The 21130-nt window shown below is 39.0% G+C and overlaps 1 protein-coding gene across 1 annotated transcript in view; it reads right to left on the bottom strand.

Annotated features, from left to right (window-relative positions):
* ANKS1B (ankyrin repeat and sterile alpha motif domain containing 1B) overlaps positions 1–21130 on the bottom strand; it is a 1399804-nt gene that overhangs the window by 1258352 nt on the left and 120322 nt on the right. Inside the window, exon 2 of the mRNA XM_069095213.1 lies at positions 1385–1465. Coding sequence (XP_068951314.1) covers positions 1385–1465 — 81 coding nt within the window. The remainder of the gene's footprint in view (positions 1–1384; positions 1466–21130) is intronic.

Below are 21130 nucleotides of genomic sequence, written 5' to 3' on the forward strand. Positions count from 1 at the left end.
TTAACCTCTCAGCCCCAGGCAGCTAAAATTATGTTGTAGATGAGTTACTGGTCAACATCAGAGAAGAGTACTTCTATACCAGCAGGGCTCCACATGACTTAAATCATGTTGTAATTATTGCCTTGCTCTGTAGAACAAAGGTGATCTGTTAATTCAATAATTCAAGAAAAACAATCTTTGTGTGTCCAAAGTAAACTTCCTCCTTCCCATCCAGGTCCAAAAACCAGTGGAGTATAAATGCAGACATTTGAGTAGGGAATAAGCAACAATGGTTATATCTACACAAGAGTGAAGTGGAGGATTGCTCAGTTATCTGAGAAGTTCAGAAATCTTGGTTAAATTCATTCGCATCATTCAGGTAAAAAAGGTTTTAAGCATCTAGGTAACTGCTCCACAACATCCCAGCTCTGCTTTGACTCACAGATCATTAGGCCACTGAGACAAGTCCCTGGGAACGTAAAAACATAGAATCATAGACTTCAAGCTGGAAATGAGGAAAATGAAACAGAAACTTTAAGTCTTTTGTCCATGGTGGTAAGTATCTAAAGCAGGAATGAAATCTAAGTTTTCCTGACTTTAAGTCCAGTATCACACGGCTACTGAAGGAATGCATGTAGTAAACCTTGACGCCTCTTACATCCTGGTGCTATGGGTACAAAGTCCCCATTACCCTGCCCTAGATGCTGCTCTGAAACATGAAACAGTAGATGACAGCAAAGAAACCACTGGCCAAATGCAAAGAACTCTGAAGATTTTCATGTAGTCTATTAAGGAGAATTACACAAGATTTCATTTCCATCGCTTTTTTTTTAAAGAACATAAAAACTAGACAAGAAAGATTTCATAGGATTATATATTTAGAATTAGAAGGGACTCTGCACATCATCAAGGCCCACTACCTTATTTTACAGATGAGGAAACTGAGGCTCAGACAGCTTAAGATTCATTAACCAAAATTATACAGATATTAAGTATCAGAGTCAAGATTCAAACCCAGGTCTTTTTAACTCTAAATTTAGCACACATTCCACTTTATCCATTCTAGCATACCAGGATTTTATTTTTTTTCTTCTCACTCTGTTAATCTCTGAAAGTTGCCACTTGTTTCCTCCCTCCCCCTGCACAAAAAGATGATGTTTAATAACCTTGGAGTATCTCTTCCTCCTTTGTACTTGTCAGTCACTCCACACAGGAATGCTCCTGTTGCTTCCAAATGGTCGATGCAGTTACCCACAGACTTTCCAAATGCACTGTCCCCAACACAGTGACCACAGGCCTCAAGGGACAGTCCTCTTTCATCCATCTACCCTGAGTGAATCAACTTCATTATCTGTAACTAAATACATGAAGAAGACCAGTTGCAGTCTAAATAAGCGGCACTTACTTATGTCCATTTAAAGCTGCATGGTGCAAAGCAGTGTAACCCGAACTGTCTGTGCAGTTCACATTGGGACCTCGCCAGATGCTGCGAATAAAGCAGAGGTGCAGAGTTAGCCAGTGAGCAGGACCATCTGCGCGCGCATGGACATCAGAAATCAACAACCGAAAAGAAGCCAGGGATCCCCAATAGCCAGCAGTGTGATGCATATGGAAATGCCGGCTGTGCAGAAGATGATTGACCCACATTTCAAACACTTGATTTCATCTAACAGTAGGGGGTTTCTTAGGAAAACTCTTGAGATGACTAGAACCGAGTATGGCACTGAACACATGGTCAGGACTTAATAAATGCTTGTTAACTAGAAAAGATATAAACATCATCATGAATCATAGGAATTTCGAGGACTTTCTATCATAATAATCTATGTAAAGTGTTTTGCAAAACTTCAAGTGCTTCATAAAAGTGAGCAATTTCTTTAACATTTTGGAAGCATTTAGCATCTTGCTGCCTCATTCAATGCAACAACTTTAGAATGACTGCTTCCTTTTTCAGTTTACGAGACTAGAACACAGTAACATATGTGTAGGTCATATATGATCACAAGATGAATGACCATAAAAATCTAGCACTTCTTGGGGTTCCAATGCCACTGAGGATTCCCAGTTACATTTTATATTAGACATAGCATAGTGCACATATCCACAGCCTGCATACATCAGGGAAAGATCCCAGCAACTTTCTAAATAATACTGTGGTCCTCATAGAATCACAGAATTCAGATTGGGAAAGGACCTCAGTGCCCATCTTATCCAACCTATAACCAAAAAAGAAACCCCCCATACAAGGCATTTTATACTTGATCATCTCACCTTTGCTTAAAGAACTCCAAATAGAGGGGAGAAAACCACTACTGACCAAGATAACCCAAAAGCCCATACCACTTCAGCTATCATTCTCATTACCCCCCTTCCCAATAGTTATCATTCAACTCAAAAAACTTTCTCCATAATTATTCCTGGAATACTTTTTTTCCCCAATGATCTCATAATTGGCTAATGTGAACTTTCAGACTTCATCATTCTCAAATTATCTGTCACATTTGATACTGTTGGCCACCTTTTCCTCCTAGATACCCTAATCAAAAAGGTTTTATAATGCCTACATGATCTAATATAAATAACAATGTTTAGCTTTCAATTCCTTACACAACCTAACCTCAAGTCATCTTTCCAGTCTAACTATTCATTAGTTTTCCACTCATACTCTGTAGTCCAGTCAAATTGTTGTTTGTAACTAACTCACACACAGTGCCCCATGTCCTGCCCTTGTGCCTTTGCACTGGCCATCCGCCATATTTGGAATGTACTAACTCCTCACCTCAGAGTCCCTCTCTTCCTTTAAGAAGCAACTCAAGCACCCTCTTCTGCATGAAGTCATTCCTAATACCCCCAAGTACCAGTGCACTCCATCCCTAACTTATATTTTATTACTTTGTACAGATTTCTCTTGATTCACTCTATACTTATGCTCTATGTATTTATATATGTACTTACTTTCACTCTATATTTATGCTCTATGTATTTATATATGTACTCACTTTCTGTCCCACTAAAATATAAACTCCTCATTATCAGGGATTGTCTCTTTTTTAAATTCGTGTTATAAGATCGCACCTTAGTTATTAAGGACATAGGTGGTGCTTAATAAATGCTTGTAGAATGATTGGCTACATGCCCTACCAGTCCTTCCCACCACTTCAGAAATTCAGGCTCTGCCCTGTTGCTTTGTGTGCTGAAACCTAAGGGTCAACTAGATTCTCCATCAGCCATGAAGCCAAATATTGCTATGTGCTACCTACACTAATTACAATGGAAGCTGCTTCAGGAAAGGAGCTATCTCATTTTTCTATTTGCACCTCCAGCACTCAGCACAGCACTTGGTACATATTAATTACTTAATAAATGTTTTTCCATTACATTTTTATAGCTGCAATTGTTAAGAAGTTTTTTCTTATGCAACTCACCTTTGTGCCTCACACTCCCATTACACTCCCATCAAGCTCAATTTGCATCTTTGCAACTTTCATTCATTGCACCCATTAGGATGATTTTCTATATTTTTTAATAACATGGTTTTTATACGGAGACATTCGTGACAATTGTCTGAGCTCTGCCCTCTGGCAACATACAGGACAAAACTCATCCCCCAGCCTTTCAGGTACTTGAAGAGAACGATGATGCCCCATCAGCCTCCTGAGTCTTCTCTTATCCAGCCTAAACAATCCCAGTTCTCTTTATTTCCTGTAGGGTCATGTGTAACAATATGAATACGTTACCTTTAGTCTCTGCAATTAGAGGAGCCAATTTCAGGTTTCAGAAAGTGAAAGGACAAAAAATGCTTTACCATAATAACCCAATACAAATATTCATAAAATACCTACTATGTGAAAGATATTGTTCTATACACTGGCAACATAAAGGTAAAAATAAGTCCCTGCTCTCAGGGAGCTTACATTCTACAGGTAAAGTAGGCATAAGCTGAAGTTGGCAAAGTAAATGTCTACTTATTTCCTGTCACTAGATGGGAGATATCAGCCAAGGCTCATGTCTACATTCAGGTTAATACCTATAAATCATTAATCACATGGTAGATTATGGAGGCAGCATGGAGAGTCTGTACACATACACACACACACACATACACACACGCACACACACACACACACACACACACACACACACACACAACTTGGACCAAAGTCAGAGGGTCATATCCTGTTTCTATCCCAAACTAACTGGGTAAACCTGGGCAAGACGTTCCATCTCCAAAAGCCTTAGATTCCTTATTCATAAAATGAAAAGATGGACTCAAAGATAAATTCCACATTTAAACTTCTGATCTATGTTAAGTTCTGTCTTTCATTTAGTAGGATGTCCTATTTAACTGATATCTCATCCTTTCTAGAACCTTGATACACAAAATATCATGTTAGAAAATGTGATAAACAAACTGTGCATTAATCTTTAATTGTTAAGGGAAACTGGTTTTTCAATATATTTAATCCCTCCCTTTTTGGTAACAGTAGCCCACATATTTACAGGGCTTTGAGATTTTAAAAGCTCCACCCAAGCCACACCTAATAAGTATATGGGCAGAATTTGAATACAGGTCTTCCAAACTCCAAGTACAGCATTCTATCCATTAAACAACCCTGCATGGAATGACATGAGAATATGAACCAAGTGATCGCCTCCCTAACTTTACTGAACAGTAGTTTGACCTCCCCTCCCCCACATCATTATTAGCAACCAGTCACACCAAGTGCTTATTAGTAACCTTGTCCCCTTTGAAGTTCTCAGCATATCCCCAAAATAGCTTCTTATGCCTATAGTGCATTTTCTCAGATCTATCTTAGAGAAAATCCAGTGATGCAGTTTGGAATCCCAAGAGTATTACTCCGAAAGACCTCCTTTCCTTTGTTCCTTTCACTTCTTCCCATTTCTTCTTTCCACTCTTACAAAAACTTAACTTACCTAACTCACAGAGAAAGAAGAACCACTGAAGGCCAGAGGTGTTGGGGAACCTCAGGCTGACACAGAGTGAACAAAGTTCTTGGAGAATCTTTGCATCATACTGCATTGATTGAATACTTATGAGGAATGGAATGGAGGGTCTATGATGGAATGCCACTGAAGGGAAGGAGGAGGGAGTATGTAGATACCAATATCTTTCACTGATAAGAATGGAGGATGGGAAGAAGAGACATGACCCTTACCTACCAGGAATCACCCCTCCATATTGCTCTCCAGGCTGGAGATTAGAGCCAGGCTCATTAGACAGAGTATTGAGAAACAGAAAGACCTGAGTTCAAATCTTGCTTCAAATATATGCTAACTATGTGACTCTGGGCAAATCACTTAACCTCTCACTCTGTTTCTACATCTTTAAAATGGGGATAATAATTGCAACTACCTCATAGGATTGCTTTGAGGATCAAATGAGATAATGCAAATCAAGTGTTCCACAAATATTTAAATGTTCTATGTGATAAGTATCATCATGCCATCAGTTTTCATTGGACCCTTTAGCTCTATTTGTTTTAAATTGCCATCCTCCATAAAAGACATCTATTCTTCCTGAAAAAGTCAATTATCAAATGGGTTCTAATTATCTGAAGTTGAATACTTTTGCTTGAGCAAAATCAATGTGGTTAGATTAAGGATAAAAGCTCTAAACTTGGTGGGGGGGAGAACTTTGCATCAAATACCTATTATAGGATCTGATATCCAAGATATGCAGGAACCAATGCAAATATATAAGGCCAAGGGTGGCTCCCAAATGGATAAGCAATCAAAGGATATTAATAAACAATTGCCAAAAGAAGAACTGCAAAACATATTAGAGACAGCTCTAAATCACTAATAAGAAATACAAAGGACCAAGTCAAAACAAATCTGAAGTTTTACCTCATTATCAGCAAGTTGGAAAAGATGACAAAAGACAAGTCTACTCAGTTTGGAAGAGGCTACACAAAGACAGGTGCACTAATATGTTGGTGTAGCAGCAAGCACCCCAGCATCCCCAGGGTGGCTGCCAACACAGGTTCTTGGATCTGCTTTGATAAAGGAAAGCAAGTCAAAATGGGTTAACAAGCTTACTTTAATCAGTCAAACATGTATCATTTACTAGTTCAGGGGAAAGAGGTCAGCACACCAAACTTCAGAATATACAGACAGAATTATCAAGACAAAAACAGATCAAGTAGACAGATTTCCAAACTGTCCAACCATTACATCCATACCAAACAACATCTGGGTTTCAAAGCCGGGGGGCTCTGGACAATGGCTTTCCAGAGTTTCATCTGATCAAATCACAAAACACTTCTCAAAGTGAGCCCCAAAACAAAGCTACACATCAGGGCTTATATAGCCTTCTCCTGGCTCAGAGAATGTAACAACCTTATTAACTCACTGGCCAATCAAGAAGTATCTACTGAAAAACAAGCCTCCCACCCCAGGCTCCAGGTGCACTTTAGCCTAGGGGCAGGGAAGATCTTAAAAATGTACATTCCCATTACGGTTGGTGGTGATGGTGACTGATCCAACCATCCTGGGCAACAGATTGGAAGTAACGTCCCCTCCAAAATGATGAAAATGATCATACCCTTTGACCCAGGTATCCCATTACTAGACATATTAACTTCCAAACGGTGGAAGACCAAAAGAAAAGTCCAACATACATCAGTGTATTTATGACAGCACTTTTATGATAGGAAAAAACATTGAAGCAATGTTTCAGTTAGGAAATGGCTGAACAACAAAAAGACATTCTCATATGCAAATATGATACTACGTCACTAGACTTAAGAAATGACAAATGTGAAGAATTCAGAGAAACATGGGAAGACGTATTAACTACGTAATATGGAGTGAGCAGAACTAGGAAAATTATATATACAACAATAATGTAAGCAAAAAAACAAAAAGGAAACTGAACAATGTGTAATTATCAGTAACAAGATTGGCCCTGACGAAGAGATGAAAACATACACATCATTCTCTCTCCCCTTCTTGGTAGAGGAAGGAGACTATGGACATAAAACATTGCCTGTGTAGTCAGACTCAGATAATATGTGTTAGTGTTACTGAACTGATTTTCCCCTTTGTTTAACAAACAATGGCTCCCTGGAGAAAAAAGAAGAGGGAAATATTTATAAGTGAAGGTGAAGTAAAAAAATTAATAAAACATTTTAAATTTTAAGGAAAATTTGTTGTGTAGGAGGAAATACTGCCATTTACTTATCTCATGATCTAGTCACACGTTCTAGTGAAGAGAAAGGTGACCTACAGATTTCATTTATCCACATCATCTGTTTCTCTTTATCAGTATAAGATGAGAACAGATAGTGGATATTCTCAGGGTATAATTCTCTTCTACATAAAAAAGCTATGAATGATTATTTTTTGTTTCTTTTTTTTTGCTTTTTTTGGAGGGGGGAAGGCAGGGAAATTAGGGTTAAGTGACTTGCCCAAAATCACATGGATAGTAAGTGTTAAGTGTCTGAGGTAGATTTTGAACTCAGATCCTCCTGACTCCAGGGTCAGTGCTCTATTCACTGCACCACCTAGCCACCCCTGAATGCATATTTTTAAAGGAAAGTATTCCAGGATAAGAAAACTGAAGTATGGACATCTTATACATATTATATGATATTTATATATGCCCATTTATATATGCCCATAAAAATACATATTTAAAACACTACAAGTGAATGAACTATTAGACTAATAGTAAAACCAAAAGTTTAACTTAATCTCAGAGTTGGAAAGGATCTCAGCAATCATCTATGCCAACCTGTACCTGAATGAGAAATATCTCTTTGAAATTCTTATAAAATGATTATATATATAGCTTTTGCTTGGAATATTTCTAGTAAGAACTCACCCCATCCCAAAGCTGCCCATTCCACTTCTGGACAGTTCTAGTTACTAGGAAGTTTTTCCATATGTTAAGCCTAAATTTTCCTTTCTATAATTTCCACTCATTTAGACTGTGTGTCCTACCTTTTGTGAAGATGATAATAAATGTTTGTTGTTGTAATAATAATAATCATAAGCACTTAGCAATCTGTAGTTTGAAAAACACCTTCCAAATATCTCACTTTTCTTCACAACATCCCAGGAAAGTGGGTACAATTATTATCCCCATTTTGCAAATGAGAAATATGAGGCAGAAATCAAGTGACTTTTCCCAGGATCACCCAACTAGTAAGTGTCTGAATTCATATCTAAAGTTGGGCCTTCCAACTCTAGGTTCAGTGCTCTATTTACTATACCACCTAGCTTCCTTTGTAGCCAAGTAGAACAGGCCTACTCTTTCTTGTATATATCAAGCCTTTAGATACTTGAAGAATCCTCTCCCTCCCTCTTCTCAAACATCAAGTGGCTTGAAGGGATCTTTTTCTATTTGACATTGACCCCACTGCACTCCACTATCCTGGCTCTAGTTTCTAACACTATTTCTAGACACTGAAAGTTTCTTCAAGAGATCCTAGTCACAGAGTGGGTTTCAATGTGTTAAAATACGAATGTCATCTTTCATGGATCACAATGACCAAAAAAAGAGCAATTGCCAAAATTTTTGCTAACAAATTATAATTATGTACAATTGTCCAAGGCTACTATCATTGACATCTGCCACCCTTTTATGGTACTTCATGTAACAAGTGATGAGTTAGATGATTAGATACAAAGTACCAGAAAATACTTTGAATACATGATAGAATCTATATTTGTGTAATTAATAACAACGTTCAAAAAAAGATGAGGCAAAGAGGCATGAATGATACAGTAACCCTTCACAGTAAAGCACCTCTTCAGTTTGCCACTAGTTGTGAGAAGTCAGGAGCTGTCCATGGTTCTAAACTCAACACCAACTCCTAAGCACCTCACTGAATTTCTGAGGTTTGTGTCTTATCAAGCTACCCCAGAATGGAATCAGAAGACAATTCAGATGATCCAAGGGAGAGACAAAATGGGTTCCCACTAATTGTAGCTTGGCTGACTATGGTTTCTTAATGGAATGGAATAGTACTGCACCATAAGAAATAACACATGAGAAATCAGAGAAATATAGAAAGATACATATGAAGCCAAAAAAGTATTTGTATGACAAATGATGTAGTATAGTGCCTAGCAAATAGTCAGTGCTCAAAAATTGTTTGTTGATTAAATGGATGGGAAAATATACATATTAACTGGGGAGGGGCAGGAACTGTTTATCAGACTGTGATTCCATTGGTAAGAGGAGTTCCTGGTAAGAAAGCTCTCTCTGTCAATGTAAATTCATCCCAACTCTCCAACTTATAATATAAGAGAATTGCCAGTGGCACTGAGTGGTTTGCCTAGATATAATGATCATAATAGTGAAAACACCACCAAAAGCCAGCTCAACACCGTTCAATTGCAATGAGCAATCTTGATCACAGAGAAGAGAGTTTTTGAGTTGACCTATACCAACCTATCCCATTCAATTCTTGTCTATGACTGCCAAAAGTGTACTTGATCATGTTGGAGGCCTTCCTTTCTTTCCTTCCCCTTGGTAGAAAAGCAGGTGACCACTGGTGTGGAGTGTCGGATAGGCTGTCAGACACAGTTACTATTTTGTCTGGTTTTATTCAATGGCTTTTCTTTGTTATCAAAAAAATATGCAGTGGCAGAGGCTACATTGGGAAATTACTAGTTGTAAAAAACAAAAGATATTAATAAAATTAAAAATTGAAGAACTAAGCTACATCCCCACCTACACAGAAGGGGTCCATACATCTATTCCTATAAAACTCCAACAAGAAGCTCAAGGCCCTCACTGGTTGTCTTCATCTGGCTCCTCCTTATCCTAGTTAAGGAGATTTCCTCAGAGTACTGTCTCTGTAAGTCTACAGTATGAGAGATTACTATAAAGTTAAAACATCCTTCCTAATGAATACCACTCCTACAGCATCTAATGTCTAGTACTTCCCTTCCTCATGTCCTGAGTGTGTTCCACTCCTGGCTAATGTCTTAAATTCTGGGTCGAGAGAGACATATCTTATCTACTGCATCCCTGAGACAATACAATTCACTTTACAATTTCTAGTGTTCTATGTATACCTTATGAAGATGGAGGGGTCCAATGGCATGTCTTGATCTGGTCAAGAAGACTGGAGGTCAATGATGAGGATTTGCCTCAGACTAACCTTCCTTTAGGTCAAGGTTTCTTAATTGGAAGGAAGGGTATGGATAGATTTCAGGGACATCTATAAACTTGGATGGGAAAATTTATGCCTTTATTTTCATGAACCTGTAACTTAAATTTACCATTTCTTTCAATTGTTAGTGTAGACAACAAAATATCCTAAGAAGGGGTCCAAAAGCTTCATCAGACAACAAAAGGAGACCATGATACAAAAAAATGCATAAGAAGCTATTTTCTGATTCACAATCTAAGGCAAAATCTCTATTCATAATCCTAAGAAAAACACCTATCACACTAGCATTTTTGTGCTTCTGTGAAAACTAAATATGATTCCCTCTCCCTACTCTCTGTCTTTCTCCATCTCTTTTCTCTCTGTCTTCCTTTCCCTCTGTCCCCTCTCCCTCTCTCTCTGTCCCTCCCTCCTTTATTTCATGCTCAAGTGATTCTGATACCTTATTAATTCAGAAGTTCCATCCAATGAGTTGACCTATACCAACCTATCCCGTTCAATTCTTGTCTATGACTTCCAAAAGGTTACTTGCTCATGTTGGAGGCCTTCCTTTCTTTCAATATACAAGTATGCCAGTGCATCTCTTCAGTTATCTGCCTGTCATTCTTTGCCCTTGCCATACAACCAACACATCTTCCCTTCCTACCATACAGTTCCTTGATGGTAACCCTTCCTACTGCTCCTTTGATTATGTTATGCCTGCTCATATCCACCTACCATAAGTCTCTTCATTTCCCTTTGGGCCATATTTAGTTTTAGGCATTCAGAAGCAGTGATATTCCACATCTTTCTGACAGACCACAACACCAAAATGCTAGTATTGAAAAAAATGGCACATCTTTTATTGACTGATTGCTCCCAAAAATAAACAAGTCAGGAACATCGTATCATTTCCTAACACTACACAAAAACTCCTCCAATAAGGACCAACCCAATGCACAATACCCCCCTACCACATTCCCCTTCTCTGTCACTGTCCTCCTACTCAGACAAGTATTTCATCCTCTTGAATTCCACCAGGCGCCTCAAAAAATGGGAGTAAGGTGAAACTCATCATATACCTTTGGCAGTTGGAGGAGGAAGGGTGGTATAACCCATATTTGTGGAGGCCCAGAGTACAGAGGAAGAAAGCAGAGATATTGAAACAACAAGGATAAATTCCAGAAAGTAATGAGGAAAAGAATGGTGGCTGACACAAGGTATGACAAACACTGGGTACAGCAGCTTAAGACAAGCACAACTGACTGCCAGAAAAGACACAGTGTTTTTAATGGCCTTGGGCAGCATGTTTATGGACAGAAAGCAAGGAGTTTCTGAGGAACAGAGAAGCTTATATAACTTCCAACGGCACTCTCCCTGGGCTAGTTTTATAGACAAAGGATTGAGAGTGGTAAATGGAACTGAGGCTCTGGAAGAAAATTGCCATAAACATGCCACCTTCAAATGCCCCCCTTTCAGTAAGATACAATGCTGGAAAGCTATTAGTTTCCCTCTAAGAATGTTAGAAACTACAGGGTGAAAAATAATTCTGGGGATGTAACAAAACCAATTGTTGGTTCAATTCATAGCCAGTCCAAAATGTTGCTACCCCAAATTAATCCACAAGTGTTTATTGGAAATCTGTGAATTCTTAGGTGCTGGACACAGGAGCTGATATAAGATAAATAAGGCAAGTCTTTGCCCTCAAGGAGCTTAAAATGTAATCTGTTAAATTAGTTAATGCTTGGCTGGTTAAAATTTCCTTACAGCAGTGGGAGGCACACAGTCCAAGTACTATTATCTCTATTTTAGAAATGAGTAGGCTGGGTCTCAGGCACATGAGGTGACATGCCGAGTCACAGAATTAGTAAGTGGAAGGACAGAAATTTGAACCAACGATTTATGATTGAACATCCATTGCTCTTTCCAATGTGTCACAGAACTTTTCAGATATGCTACTGACTGTGGAGAATACTCAAGTGTAAGGTATTGTGTGAACCCTCAAGGAGCTTACAATCTTATAGGGACGAGAAAGCTAGTATATAAAAAGCAGTAAGGCTTAAGAAATATTGGGCTACCAATGGTATGGAAGATGGCTTGGACCTCCTTCTCAGTCTCTGAACATTTGTCAATCAGAATTGAAGAGAAAGAAAGGAACATGAATAAAGACAGCAATTAAATTGAATAAGAAAAAAAGCATCATTTTTACTTTCTCTAACATGGATATCTTGGTGTCATAGAACCATAGATTTAGAGTTGGAAGGGCCTGTAGAGGCCATCAAATCCAATCCTCCTCATTTTACACATTTGGAAAATGAAGAAAAGTAGGATTAAGTTACTTACCCAGCGTAGTCACTTAGCCAGCAAGTATCTGAGGCAGGATTTGAACTGCAGGAATGCCCTGAAGAGGTAGACCCTTGGGCTTCTACCAGAAGGTAGGATGGGGACCCCAAAGGAGTGTTGCACTCTTCCCTCATTAATCACATCATCACAAAGAGTGAACCAGTAACAGACACCAAATCAAAAGAACACATCAAGGACAAATACAGACAGATTCAGAAAGGAAGCTACCTGACAGAAGAAGCAGCTTCAAGGAGCACCAGGGAAGCACCAGAAAAGAATGCCATCCATGCACTCAAGGAAGGCCATCCAGCATAGCCTACATGAGCACTTCACAGCACCACTCTACAAGAAAGGTGTCAAACATATAGGTGTACAAGGCCTACAGCCCAAACCAGACTAAAACATGAATTGAAAATGCTTAACAAAATAAATAAGAACAACCAGATATAGATAAGGTTTATATGTTGGTTTCTAAGTCCATACAGGGCCTATAGAGATCCTCATATATGGTTGAGTGGCCCCTTTTCTATTTGAGTTTGACACCACTGCTCTAGAATTAGAGCCCTCTCCCCTGCATATCTCTGTGTCCTTGCAGGACAGTAAGCCCCTAAACATCTTACACCAACTGTTTTCACTACACCAATTCATACCATTTAAACCTTGTTGTTTTTCCAGTTGCTTAGTCATGTCCAACTTTTTGTGATCTCATGGACCACGGCATGCAATACTGTCCATGGGCTTTTCTTGTCAAATGTGCTGGAGTGGTTTGCTGTTTCACTCTTCAGTGGATTAAGGCAAACAGGTTGGGTGATTTGCCCAGGGTCACACAGCTAAGAAGCACTTAAGGTCAGATGTAAATTCAGGTCTTCCTGACTCCAGGTTCAGCACTTTATACACTGAGTCACCTACTTGCCTCCAATTTAGTAAATACCACTTCCTAAGAGTTAATTGAAGTCTGTCTAGATAGTTATCAATGAGAAACCTATTCCCTCGGGGTTACCTCTAGAAATCTGAGGGAAGCAGTTAGTCACCTTGTGGGAACCCAGTCCATTTATTCCAATAGGAATTAACCCTAATGTCAGGTCCACCATTACCATGATGTCATGCTGCCTTACAAGACTCAGCCCAAAGACTGAAAGCTTGGACTGGGTGACCCTAAGTGGCACACCTTCCTCCATGTTAGCGTTGAGAAGTCTATATGGCTCAGGTCCACCCCAGTTGAAAGGATCTAGATTGATTCCTAAACAGAAAAGTTCATGACTACTACACCATCACCATTTCTTTCTATATGTTCAATTCTATAAAAAAGAAGAATTTTCTCTCCCCTTCTCCAACATAAGCAGTGCTTTCCAAGATCCTAAAAGCACTAGGGAGCTATAGAAACGTACTATGTGGGGAAAGAAATTGATGAATCCAGGTCTTCTCTTTCGGTGACTTTGGCGACTGTGTAGAGGATTGATTGAAGTGGGAAGAGGCTTGACACAGACTAAAAAGTCAGCAGTCTAAGGGAGCGAAGTTGATGTCTTTGCTCAGCTCTGTATTACTCAGATCTAATTCATTTGCAAGTCAAAACATCACTTATGCTGTCACTGGTCCTCTCTGAGAATGAAGGACTAACAACAACAAGGCGAGGAAGCTGAGGCATGGAGAGGTTCCCACAGTCTGAGGGGTTGGGTTTAATCCCAGGTCCAGTATTCCATTCACTACATTGGGCTACCTCTTACTAAAACAGAGAAGCATAGGTGGAGAAATGAAGGAACTTAGAGATGCTGGCTAACTATAAAAGAAGACTAAGCCAGAGACCCCCGGGAAAGTCCTCCTCTGATGTGCCAACATGATAGGGATGAGGTTCTAGGCTCTGAAAAGTTCTGCCAAAAGAAGGTCATCTCTGGTAGCTGTTCCTAAGTTGGAAAGGCTTCAAGTAGCAGCCAGGGAAAGGACTCTTCGTCTGTTATCAGAAAATTAATTTTGCCAAGTTCAGGTTAGCCTTGAGGCTCTTGATGACTAATGGAAATTAAAATTACATGGTTCCTATAATCAAGGCGCTTAAATATCTTCTAAGCAAGACACAACATGTTGACCAAGTTAACTAGAGTTATGAATTTAGGACCTGCAGCATCTCTCAAAGACCACCTACTAAGTCACACTGCAGGCGTGATTTGCATTAGTAGAGACAGTACCAATACTGACATAAAGCAATATATATTTAGGGTTAGAAGGCACCCCAGGAGTGATCTTGTCCAACTTCATCATTCTAAACATGGGGAAATTGAGGCCCAAGAGGCTTGTCCAAAGTGACTCAGGTAGTACTGTTATTAGCTGACATTTATATGGCCACTTTAAAGTTTGCTAAGCACTTTACAAATAGTATCTCTATCTTCACAACCCTGGGAAGTAGATGCTATTGTTGTCATCCCCATTTTACAAATAAGGAAACTGAGGCAGACAGAGGTTAAGTGACTTGCCCAGGGTCACACAACCAGTAAGTATCTAATGCTGATTTTGAATTTAGGTCTTCCTGACATCAGGTGCAGCATTCCATTCACTGCACCACATATATTTTTATCAGAAAAGAAATTTAGAAATCCAACCTTGTCATTTTACAGAAAGGCCTTGACTAAAGGCCTTGACATAGTTATAGAAACAATGGCTGGATTTGAGCCCAAGTTTCCTGACTCCAGATCTATGGTTCTTTTCATTGCAAGTTTGGATTTCTGAAATATTTTAGAGTCACTCTAATATTCCCCATCTTCCACAGGAAAATACAAATTTACCTAAAACAGTCAAATAACAAAAGGTGCTGTGGTACAGCTGAAAGTACAATGAACTTGGAGCCAGAGGGTCCAAGGTTCCAATCCAAGCTTTGCCACTTAAAACATGACCTTGGACAAGACTCCAACTTAGGTGAGTCTCCATTTTTTTCATCTGTAAAATGGGAGGACTGGGCAGCCAGGTGGCACCATAGTGCACAGAGTGCTGAGCTTGAGTCCAGAAGACTTGTCTTCCTGAGTTCAAATCCAGCCTCAGACACAAACTAGCTATGTGACCCTGGAAAAGTCACTTCACCTTGCTTGCCTCAGTTTCCTCATCTGAAAAATGAACTGGAGAAGGAAATGGCAAATCACTCCAATATCTCTGCCAAGAAAAGCCCAAATGGGGTCATAAAGAGTTGGACACGACTGAAACAACTAAACAACAAAATAAGGGAATTAGCCTAGGAGACTTTAGAAGCTCCTTCCAGCTATTAATTTGTGAACCTATAAATACACACTAAAAATCTCCTCAAGCTTTTAACCCACTGGCTTTGGAGCAAAGGAATTGAGATACATCTAACCAGCTCATAAGAGTTTCTGACAGAAATTCTTCCCCTCTGACAGAAAGAATAAAAGAGAAGGGGAGGAAAAAATACTTATGAGAGCATAGGGCACCTCAAAGGGATGAGGGTACACTTCCACAGAAGCAAAACTATGCAGAATGAAGAAGCTTAGGTTACCATTGACAAGTCACCTATTTCACAGTTCTGCTTATGGCCAGTCCTAAAGAGAAGTTTCCTCTTTTTCATGCAATATCCATCAAAGATAGATTATAAAAAATATTAATAGCTGACATTTATAAGAACATAAAGATTTACATTCTTTCATTTGATCCTCTGAAAGGGAGTGCTATTATCCTCATTTTACAAATGAGAAAACTGAACCCTGGAGTAGGTAAGTGACTTGCCAAAGGTCACACAGCTAGTAAGAATCTGACGCAGAATTCAGACAAATCAATTCCTGATTTCAAGTCCTGAGCCACAGTGTCTCTCTAAAAACATAAAGATGCTCAAGGTCAGAAACTCCTCCTTTTGCAACCTCCCCTATGACAGCTCAGACCCACTAGCAGGAGCTCAATAATACGGCTACAGACTGACTTGTGACCCATTATTATCTATTAAGTCAAAAACCACAGCCAGTAAAATAAACCTCCCCAAAAGCTTGACAGTCCTTTGTATTGTGTGGTAAGTCTGCTAAGTGCATTGGGGTAAAAAGACCCCAGCATGCCCTGGGACCGCTGTCAAGGGCTATGAAACCCACAAGTATGTAAAGCATGCCTAAATGTTAGGTCATCCTGGCTCTGAAAACTGTCTCTCATCATGATTAGATAGTCCTACAAGAATCTTTGCAGCCTGATATTTTTAAAGGAAACAGAAACACAACTTTCTGCTGTTGAATCTAACCAGGTGCCACTATAAGAATCATGGCTAGCATGTACATAACACCTCAAGATTTACTTTACATTTATTATCTCATCTGATCTTTGTAAGCTACCTGGGGGGTAGGTGCAATTATAATCCTCACTTTACAGATACTAAGGCTGAGAAAGGTTAAGTTAGGGTTACTTGACGAGTAAATGTCTGAGGCAAGATTTGAACTCGGGTTTTCCTGACACAAAGTCTACTGGTATAGCTCCTTTGATGCCATTAGCACCAAAGGGTTACATTATTTCACATTAATCTTTGTATTCCCAGCCCCTAGCAGAGAGTCTGGCACATAGGTACTAAATAAATACTTGTTTCTCTCCCTCTTGACATCCACTACCCTTTCTATTCTCTTTCCTATTAGAAGGAAAACTCTTTAAAGACAGAAAAACTATTGCTTTTTGTCTTGGTACCCCAAGCTCTTAGCACACTGTCATCATAAACATAGTAAATACTCCATATCTTTTTCATTCATTCAGTTAATGCTTCCTTGATTGATTGACTTTAGTATGCCTGTTTTCTGACCTCTACTTGAAGTATGAAACTCTTTTCCAAAATTCTCAACTAGACAGCCAGCCTCCCCTTGAATATGTGTAATGACAGGAGACTCACTAGACCTAATGAGACAGCTCATTCCATTTTTAGACAGCCCTTATTATTAGGAAGTTACTCCTTTTACTGAGCTGAAACCTGACTCCTTATGACTTCCATCCCACTAGTCTCAGTCTTTGACTCTGGGACCAAGAAGAATAAGCTCAATTATTCTTCCAGGACTTCTCTCCAAATATCATAAGGTAGTTTCATCAGTGTCTTTACATCAATCACTGCTCCACATATTAATGCCCATTAATTGAGTCCTTCTCTAGACAAAACATTCACAGTTCTTAGGATATAGAGTTGAAAAGGATCTGAAATATCTAGTCCAATTGTCTCATTGTACAGATGAGAAAACTGAAGCTCAGGATCTCAAAAGACTGGCTTGCCCAGGGTCACGTAACTACTGAGTATTCCAGTAAGGATTCCAACTCAAATTCCAATTCCAAATTCAGAATTTTTTCACTGCTGACTAGATGCTCACCAGTTTGTCAAGGTCTTTTCCCAACTGCAAAGTCCAGGATTTATAGGCAGAACCTAGCAAAGTATTATTGTTGTAACCCCAGTAACCTAGGATACAGATATACTGTGACTAAATATATAATAATATATATTTATTATATATAATAATAAATAAATAATAATAACCAATTTATATAGTGCTCACTTTGAGTCAAGCACTGTGTGATACACTTCACAATTATTATTTCTTTCAATCCTCACAACAACCCTGGAAAGTTGGTGCTGTTATTATCCCCATTTTACAGATGAAGAAACTGAGACAAAAAAGGTCTTAAGTAAATTGCCCAAAGTCAAATGGATTTGAACTCAGGTCTTCCTGACTCCAGGCCCAGGGGTCCATCCACTATGCCACCTAGCTGGGTGCCAATATGGCACAGGACACTTCATTATAATTAACCTATTCAAAGTATCCTCATAATGTCTATAATCTAACATGGCTGGAACCAAACAAATAATATCAGCAAATTATCTGACCTCTACTCTACTTAACCATTAGCCAAATCTCATCACCTAACTATGAGTATTCACCAAAGCTTTCTTTTCTCTCTACACTTACTTGGTCATCTTATCAGCTTCCATGGGTTCATTTTCCATCTCTAAGCAGACAATTTCCAAATCTGTACAGCATTTCCCAAATGTTTTAGTGCATTTTGGAGCTTTCATGGCTTCCAAATGCACTAAGACTCTGGGGCTGCCTCTCTATCTAGCTCCAGTCTCCTGAATGCAAGGGGAACATCACTGTCTGCTTCCTCAACATTATCTCTGGTTATCCTACAAGTATCACAATATCAGCATACCTAAAACATAATCCTCTTTCTCCTTAAACCTTCCCCTCCTCCAAATTTCTCAATTGTGTGTGGAATAGATGGGTTCTTAACCTGGGTTCATGAATTTTTAAAATATTTTGATAAGTATATTTTAATATCATTGATCTTTATAGTCATATGTGTTTTATTTTAAGCATTTATAAACATTATTCTGAGGAGCCCATAGACTTTAGAGGGGGCCACAACACACAAAATCCAATTAGGAATCCCTCATTGAGGGCAATATTAAATATTATCTTTCTAGTCAACTAGATCACAATCAGAGTCAGCCTCAATTTGTCCTGCTCTTTCATCCCCAATATCCAATCGATAGCCAAGTCTTCTCAATTCTACCTCAGTAATTCTCAAATGCTTCTTCTTATTTCCATTCACATGGCACCTTCTCTAGTTTAGTCCCTCAATACCTCTCACCTAGACTGGGACTATAACAGCTTCCTCAGTGGTCTCCCTCCTTCTAGTTACTCCTTCTAATCCATCCTCCATACTGCTTCCAACATGAACTTCCCAATGGTCATGACATCCCTTAATTACACACTGATTGTCTCAAGGATAAAATACAGACTCCATAGTTTAGTGGTAAAAAAAAACCTTCCAAATCTAGCTCTAGACTTTCTTTTTAGCTAATTTCACAATAATCCCTCTTACATTCTTTCCGGTCAAATTGGCCTATTTGCTGTTGCCCAGCATGGTGAGCCAGCTCTTTGAATCTTTAACTTACTTAAGGATTCAACTCAAGTGACACTTCTCACAAAAAGTACCCTTCCTGGTGTTCTCCCTGACCTCAAATTATCACAGATTTACTTATCTTCATATTTCAGTGATGTCACACTCAAATAGAAATAGAGACCACTAAAACCAAGGGGTGGCCAGGTGGCTCAGCGAGTAAGAGCACCTGCTCCAGTGTTGGGACGACCTGGATCAAATCCCGGGCTCAGACACTCAGCATCACACCCAGAAATAACTGGCTGTGTAACCTTGAGCAAGTTACTTAACCCCAATTGCTTTAAAAAAAAATTAAAAAAAAAAACTAAGCAGAAAGATCCCTGCGGGCCACATATTGACTTAGAAAACCACATATTAACACTATCTGTGTTCTACTCTATTTTTATTTAGCCTGTTAAATACTTTCCAATTACATTTTAATCTAATTCTGGACTGCACTGGGAGTACTGCCGGCTGCAATGCTGCCCAAAGACCTTGTATTTGACACCTTTGATGTGCACCCTGAATCCCCTTCCCAATAGAATATAAGCCCTTAGAAGGCATAGCTTTTCATTTTCTTTTCTTTGTATTCATAACTCCCTGTACATGAGTGCTTTCATGCACATGTTGAGGTTAGAGATATTCAAGTGGTAAAAAGGATATAGTTCTGGAATCAGAGTCAGGAAGAACTAAGTTTAAATTCAGCCTCAGATATGTATAATCTGTGTGACCCTGGGCAAGTCATCTAACCTCTGCCTCAGTTTTCTCATCTGTATAATAAGGATAATAATAGCACATATTACCCAGGGTTGTTGAAAAGATCAAAGTGATAATTGTGGAGTGCTTAGTATAGTACCTGGTACATAATGAGCACTATATAAATGTTAGCTGTTGGTATTATTGACTTTAGAAATTAGAAGGAAGCAAGATATTCTATTTTGTTTAATCCTAGAATAATGATTTGTTCAAAGCAAGCAACAGAAAGATGTGCTTTTTTTTTTACCTGAGATCAGAGTTAGAAAACCATACATCTAGACCCGGAAGAGACCCCCAAGGGCACCTAATCCAACCGCTATACTTTTCCAAGGAGGAAACTGGTTTTCTAGGAAGCCTAAGTGAATTGTAAGTGGTCACACACATGGTAAACATCTGAGTCAAAATCTGAACTGAGCTGTACAGAAACTCCATTCCTCCCCTACTCTACAGACTCCCCATGGCTCTCGGTGAAGAGCTTAGATAATATTGTGGGTTCTTCAGTCTATTGCCTCTGAGCACTGAAACACTGTAAAATGGGCAACCATATTTCCCATAACTCTTCTGAGATTCAGGACTGTAAGAGCAGGAGACAAGATGCCCCAAAAATTTATACACATCTTTAGACTTCAAAAATACAAACATAGGGATAAAACTTCCTTTGAATTCCCTTCCAGCTTCACAGCATCTTAGATACCTCCCCTTGCCCCCAATAGAGATTTGCACCTTGTACCTATCATTTGGAAATCATCCCCCTTCTCACCATCTACAAGAATTAGCAGATTGTATGAACACACAAAATGAAGCAGTTCCTTCTGGGTTTTCACAAACATAAGAGACCCATTTTTCTTCTTCCCCTTTTTCTGTTCTTACAAAAGAGTTGGAAGCACTTAACAATCTTAAGCAGAGCTCCCCCAATTCTGTTTACTCACTCCAGGGACAGAGTTAGTTTTGTATAAATAGATTAAATTTGCTTGATTGTTCTTTTCCAGTGAAGACTAAGTTAACGTCAAGCTTACAACAGATAGCTTTATTTGCTTCTGACAAAG

The sequence above is a fragment of the Petaurus breviceps genome, unplaced genomic scaffold (assembly GCF_028583685.1).
Source record: "Petaurus breviceps papuanus isolate PSGF00001 unplaced genomic scaffold, PetGlider_PUasm1.0 225, whole genome shotgun sequence".
Taxonomy (NCBI): domain Eukaryota; kingdom Metazoa; phylum Chordata; class Mammalia; order Diprotodontia; family Petauridae; genus Petaurus; species Petaurus breviceps.